This window comes from Propithecus coquereli, unplaced genomic scaffold (genome assembly GCF_000956105.1).
Source record: "Propithecus coquereli isolate 6110/MARCELLA unplaced genomic scaffold, Pcoq_1.0 Scaffold10, whole genome shotgun sequence".
Classification (NCBI taxonomy): domain Eukaryota; kingdom Metazoa; phylum Chordata; class Mammalia; order Primates; family Indriidae; genus Propithecus; species Propithecus coquereli.
Genome location: NW_012133858.1, coordinates 6,166,504 through 6,173,261, shown reverse-complemented (window position 1 = coordinate 6,173,261; position 6,758 = coordinate 6,166,504). Strand labels below are relative to the sequence as shown.

At 44.3% G+C, this 6,758-nt stretch overlaps 1 protein-coding gene across 1 annotated transcript in view; it reads left to right on the top strand.

Annotated features, from left to right (window-relative positions):
- Window positions 1-4,116, top strand: part of MUC13 (mucin 13, cell surface associated) — a 20,330-nt gene extending 16,214 nt beyond the window's left edge. Inside the window, exons 11-13 of the mRNA XM_012639645.1 lie at window positions 353-437; window positions 2,315-2,510; window positions 3,462-4,116. Of these exons, the coding sequence (XP_012495099.1) occupies window positions 353-437; window positions 2,315-2,510 (281 nt within the window). The 3' untranslated portion in view covers window positions 3,462-4,116. The remainder of the gene's footprint in view (window positions 1-352; window positions 438-2,314; window positions 2,511-3,461) is intronic.
- The last annotated feature ends 2,642 nt before the right edge of the window (window positions 4,117-6,758 follow it).

The following is a 6,758-nucleotide window of genomic DNA, read 5'->3' as shown; positions in this document are numbered from 1 at the left end:
CGGCTCCTCTATTAGTGACCAATGTCACTCCAACCTACTCCCCTAGCTTCTTGGTAAGGGGAGCTGTGGACCTGTGTTGAGGTCCCACTGCCCACAAAGCTCAGGAAGACCCTGCTTCTATAGGCCTCCCTGGGACTTACGGTCATTCATCTGGCAAGGCTGCCCCTTCTGATGGCGTTCTGAAGACACAGTCTAGGGGTGGGGGGAGGGGTGCTAAAGGAAATAAGCCACCTACCCAAGCTGGCCCCGGAGGGGCTGGAGACCAGAGCCTGAGCGTCCTCACAGCAGGGAGTCCCTGGGCAGTAGACAGTTGGGGGCTGAGCCCTCTCTCCTCTTTTCTTTTCCTTTCCAGAATTTCAGCTGATCCTCACCATCGTGGGCACCATCGCTGGCGTCCTCATTCTCAGCATGGTGATTGCATTGATCGTCACAGCAAGGTATGGGGTGGAAGTGTCCCTGTCCTGGGTTCTAGTGCTACCAGCATGACACTGTAGTTTCCAAAATACCCAGCCCTTCCTGGGCGAGAAGGGAGATCAGGGGAGGCCTCTCTAATACCGCTGACTTTTTTTTCTTACCTTAATTTTCTTCCGATTATATAAGCTGTGCATGATCACGGAAGAAAATAGAGAAAAGAGAGAAAATAGAGAAATGTGCAGAGGAGCAGAATAAAACATCACCCATAAAACCCACCACCCTGGGCAATTACCATTTTGACATATATCCTTCCAGATATTTCCTATCTTTTAAAATATTATATATGTACTTTTGTATGCTTTGTGTTTTTGCTTTGTATGCTTTGCTTAACACTATAATATGACCATAGCAACCATTTCCTTACGTCATTAAAAACTCTTTGCTAACAGTGTTTAACTCTGCTGATGTCAGATACAAGTTTTATCAGGTCACTCCCTTGCTCACGACCCTGCTGCACCTGGTCTAAAATCAACCTCAGCAGATTCCCCTGGGTGGAAAGGTTATCTCTTAAGGTTGCCTTAAGGTCCCTTCCCTTAAGGGAGGGGGAGTAGTGCCCACTCATCTGTGCAACAAACACTTAGGTATGCTAATGTTCTGCCATTAATAAGGAGGTGAATGCTATTATCTCTTTTTTATTCTAAATGGGCCAAGTGGGGATCCACTTTAAGAAAAAGCAATCTACTTTTTTCTAACATTTAGCTCATATCTTACATTTTAATAAAATAGGTATTTATTTGTCCACCATAATATTAACTCTTTCCAGAGAATTAATTATAAGGACGCAAAGCTAAGAACTGGAAATATGAGCATCTCCATCTCTCCGAGTTCCCCTTTTCGGGAAGAGAGCCAGAACATTCCGGGATCAAGGCTGTCTCCCCTTTTCTTAGGCAGACTAGCTGACTGTCCTGGGTCTTCAGGGCCCTCAAGAGTTGTTACAGAACCTTGTGACCCTGGGACAGCCATGTGTCCAGGTCCTCTTTCCTGCTGCACAGCCAGGTTTGCTCTTAGCCCAGCTACAGGTGCGGGATTCTTGGGAACACACCAAAAATTATAATTTTCTTGCCCATTTCAAAGGGAAGGGAAGCCTCTCCTCAGCCACCCTGGACAAGGGTGTGGGCCCTCAGGGTCTCAGGGAGAGTGACATTTCTGATGTGCCTGAGGCACAGGTGACTCACCCTGGCAGTGCGCTGCGGGCATCACAGTTGCAGCCAGCCCCACTCCCCTCCCAAGCCCAGGGTACTGCAGGGGCAGGCCCAGGCCTGTGGGCTGGGAAGGAAGGAGGGTCCCCATCAGAGTTACCTGGGGGCAGATGCCTCCCTCACCTGCAAGTACTTCTTCTTGGCTTTGAATATTTACACTTGAGATACTTGAGGGGCCACAGAGGTCCCAGGAAGCCCTATTTCTCCTTTCAAGACCTTTATACCTTGAACTCATTTTACTCACTGGGGTGATTCTGTAGAGGTCAACTTTGCCGGAATGAAAAACTGTATCACAAGTCATCTTCTCTCTTTGACTTCTATTATCATTTTCATATAAATTCAAAGGCACACTTAATAACATTATTAGCAAAGTATGAATGAGTCCAGTGGATTTAGATGGTCATGTTGGAGCAGCATTAATATCCTGGTTTTGTCATTACACGGAGCTCATGAGGGGACTGTCCTTCAACTCAAGGAATTGGCACTGAATAAAATAAGTATTATGGATAGTGGGATATCAGGTCTGCAACTTAATTGGCTCAGAAATGTTAATATTTCAAAATTTAAAAACATTTTTTTAAAAAAGAACCTTAACATTTACTTCAAGGAACTTTCTGCCTAATTCCTGTTACTGATTACAGATCAAAGAACAAAAAGAATATTGAAGAACAGAACTTGATTGAGGAAGACTTTCAAAATCTGAGACTGCAGCATACAGGTGTCAGCAATCTAGGAGCAGAGGGGAACATCTTCCCTAAAATCAGGGTAGCGACCTCCAAGGACAGGCTGTCATCAAATCCCTACGCCCAGGCATATATGCCTGGCCCTGACTATTAGGTGAGTCAGTGGGCTCTGTGTGTGGCCCCAGGGCAGAGCAGGAACCTGGCAATTGTTTCTTCAATCAGCAGCCCACAGATTTTTTTCATCCTCTTCTATTTTTCCTTTTCTTTCTTCTTTTCTTTTCTTTTCCCCTCCCTCTCTCTCTCCCTCCCTCCCTTCCTTCCTTCCTTTCAATTGAAAGAGGAAGAGCAAGGAGGAAGCTCCCTGTTGTTGTAAATAGCCACCACTTGGTCTCCATCCATAGATGTGACATTTAAACACATCACTTAATTTCTCTGGTCTTCTATTTTCTCATCTGTCAAAAAAAAAAAAAAAGCAGCTTCATTTAGATGCCCTTAAGTTTCTTTTAGATTATAAACTTCTATGGCTATGACTCCAGGAATTGTGGTGACACTTCCCAGGCTGTTTAAGGACCTAGGTCCTGGGCAGGCCCAGGGAAGGGTGTTGAATATAAATACAGTTCTGTGGGACCTTTTCCAGCAAGCTGTGTAAAGGCAGCTCTCTCCTTTCCTCCTCCCAGATTTCAAGGCAACTAGATCCATTTCTAAAGACATAAGGCAAGTTAGGCCGTATTTCTCTTGGGATAACTTTTGAGGAGAATAGCTTGTCCCCACTGGGTTTGTATCGGATAATCATAGCTGGCACTGCTTAGTGTGATTGGAATGAAATGTTCAAAGGAGAAAGCCTGTAAGAGACTCTTAGGAGAAAAGTGACAAGGCGACTGAGATGGAAAGAAGGAAGATGGTGAAGGAAGAGGAGGAAGGGGGCCAGCAAGAGACAGGGAACAGCAGAGAAGCAAGGAGAGAAATGATAGGAAGAACAGAGTTGAAAGCTGAGGACAAATAATGTTAATTAATAGTGATTATTTATGAATCTAAATTTTTTCATATGCTTCTGTTGGAATATTTCTTTTCTAAGAATCTTATCTCTCACTTTCTTTCGGTCTAGAATGGTAAAAATTTGGACCCCTCCATGGCCCCCGACCTAACCTACAAGCTGTCATTTTGCGTGTTCAGAAAGACTGATGGAGAAGTGAGCCCCAGTGAAGACGTGGCCTCCGACATCTGCAGCCTCTCCAAATGCAAGTCATGGATGTTTGCAATGAATATAGCTAGCTTGCTGAATAAGTATCTGTGAAACTGAATGCACACAGATGCTATTAGCACTTGTAAGATAGTTGATTTTCTCCAATCAGTTGGAATTTTTTTTTCCTGGTCGGGCAACAATAACCACTTCTGATCTAGACAGAAGTTCCCCAGTACATTCACTCCTAGGAGAATATTGCTCTTGAGTGGATAGGCTACAGATAAATGACATAATTCCCTGGGGAGACTCTTATACATCAGCTGTGGAGGTAGCAGGGGGTGAAAAGAGACACCATCTTTTCAGGTTCTGGGGTTCACTCTCTGACGAGTCAAAATAAGAATAGTACTTGTATCCCTCCAAATGCAGCGATTCTGGCTGCGTTTGGAGCCAGAAAAGAGCCATGTCCCTCAGCTTTTCCAGGAGGAGTTACTGGGAATCCAGGAACTTTTTGATGTTAATTAGAAGACCTAGATGAGAAATGTCCACCACGGGGTGCATTCTAGAGTTTTAAAAATGCTGTAGGTAGAAGAACCAGAGAGAAAAAAACATGACTGGGGTAGGAGGAAGAGAAGCAAAGGCAGCTGGGCTGGGAGGATGATAAAGGAGGAGGAAGAGGTACCTGGGATCCACCTCCTTCCTTGGATCTCCCTCCTTGATGAGCAAATGGGCACTTCCTCTAATCCATGCCCTTCGCAAGACTGAGTCTAGGAACAGGTATAGAAACAAAAGCCCCAGGAGTAAGAGCTTTAGGTCACTTTGAAATTGCAGACATCCTCTTTGGTTGAGGGTGAAAGAGGGAGCTTGTGCTCAGGAGTCTGTATGTCCAGCTTTGGGATGCAGGTTCCAGAAGTACTTCACTGGGGCCTCAGCCTTCCCTGGTGACAGAGGCTAAGCTGTGGCCCCAACCCACACACGTGCACAAGAATGGGGCAACCACATCCAGCACAGGCTTTTTTTTTTTTTGATGTTAATAGTGTCCTTGTTTATGTCTAATATCTGTTCCTTTTGCAAGTTATTTTATTATTATTATTATTATTTGTTCTTGACTGTTAATTGTGAAACGTAATGCAAATAAAGTGTCTTTGGTTGATGGTGTCCTTTCTTGTGGTTGGGGCTTTGGGTGATGCACACAGCAGTGAGTTTTAAATAGCAAACATGACACATGGCAAATCAGAGTGACTGACATCTGCTGTCCTCATTAGGGGCTAGTGGATTACCCAAGATAATTTGTTAACACAGGATAGATATTTTGGGCTGCTTTCCCTACGCACATCCCACTCACCCTCCCTGCCATGATGGAACAGCCAAGCATCTGATCCTACTCCCAGCCCCAGGGGTTGGCCCTGGTTAGCTCAGGCCAATCAGGGGGATTCCATTCCTCCTTGCCACAGTAATTGACCTAAGAGTAAGCATGTGGCACAAGTGGATGCAATTAGAATAAAACCTAAACTTTGGTAGGTAGCTTGGAGGAAGAGAAACACTTTCTAGAAAGTGGGCTTGAGGATATGAGGCCTTGAATGGCTTCAGTTTTGCTGAGGACAAAGCTGACACATAGAGAAGGGAAGAGCTGAGAGAACTGTGAGAAATGGAGTTGGTGACTGAAGCCACACCTGAAGCCTCTGGATTTTCCTCTGCTATAAGGCCAGTTTGAGTAGTTTTTTTCTATTATTTGCAGCTGAAAACATCCTCACTGATACCACTTATGTTTACTCTTGTGTTCTCATGGCTAGGTGGTGAATGAAATAAATACATTCTTATGAGCTATTAATGCCCACAGGCAAAACATGAGCCATCGACCAATCAGTTAACAGCAGCAGAGTTAATGCAGACAGAACTTAATATTGGCTGACCACTGTAACTTGTCATCACAGACTTTATTTCTGACCTGCATGTTACCCCCTTTACATTTAAAGATGGTTCTGGATTCAGTACTAGCAGTAGGCTATTTGAACCTCATTTCTAAAGACCTCTCTTCCCTGGTGGCCCTCTGAACCAAAGCATGCCAGCTCCTGTCACTTCTCAAAGATCCTGAGCTATAAAAATTCTGGGCTTTGTGGGCCATTCTTCAGAGATGTTCATTGCTATTGTTTGAATAAAAATAATGTTCTAGGCTGGGCATGGTGGCTCATGCCTATAATCCCAACACTTTGAGAGGCTGAGGCAGGAGGACTGCTTGAGGCCATGAGTTTGAGACCAGCATGGGCAACACAGTGAGACTCCTATCTTTACAAAAATTTTTAAAAATTAGCTGGAGTGGTGGTGCACGGCTGTAGTCCTATCTACTTGGGAGGCTGAGGCAGGAGGATTACTTGAGCCCAGGAGTTCGAGGCTGCAGTGACCTGTGTTCACACTATTGCACTCCAGCCTTGGTGAGAGGGTGAGACCCTATGTCTGAAAAAAAAATTTTTTTTAAAGTTTTAAACATGTGCATATATAATATTTATGAAAACAGCTTCTGCATTCAAAGTTGTTTTTGATTCTTATGTAATACGGCCTGTAATTCATTTGTTTCTGCTCACTGGGACCTTTGCAAAGATTTTCTATTCTCAATAATGAGCCAAATCCTTGTAGAATATCAGTCCTGGTCTTCCAGCAACTACTGTCAACTGCTCTGGCTTTGCCTCATTTCCCCCTCCCCACAGTGCACTAACACTCTGGCCATACCTGCTGTTCCCTAAACCAGGGGTCCCCAACCTATGGTGAGTTGTATAATTATTTCATTATATATTATAATGTAATAATAATAGAAATACAGTGTACAATACATGTAATGCACTTGAATCATCCTACAACCATCCCCCCTACCCTAGACCGTGGAAAAACTGTCTTCCATGAAAACAGTCCCTGGTGCCAAAAAGGTTGGAGACAGCTGCCCTAAACATACCACCTCTTTAAACCTCCATTCCTTTGCTCATGCTTTCCCCCCACTTGAAATTCCCCTTTCCTTCAACTGCTTAATGTCTTAGTCCGTTTGAGCTGCTATCACAAATTACCATAGACCGAGTGGCTTACAAACAACAGAAATTTATCTGGAGGCTGAGAAGTCCAAGATCAAGCTCTAGATGTTTGGAAAGGGCCTGCTTCCTATAACTGGCTATCTTCTCACTAACCTCACCTGTTGGAAGGAGGTGCAAGGGAGCTCTCTGGCCTCTTTTACAA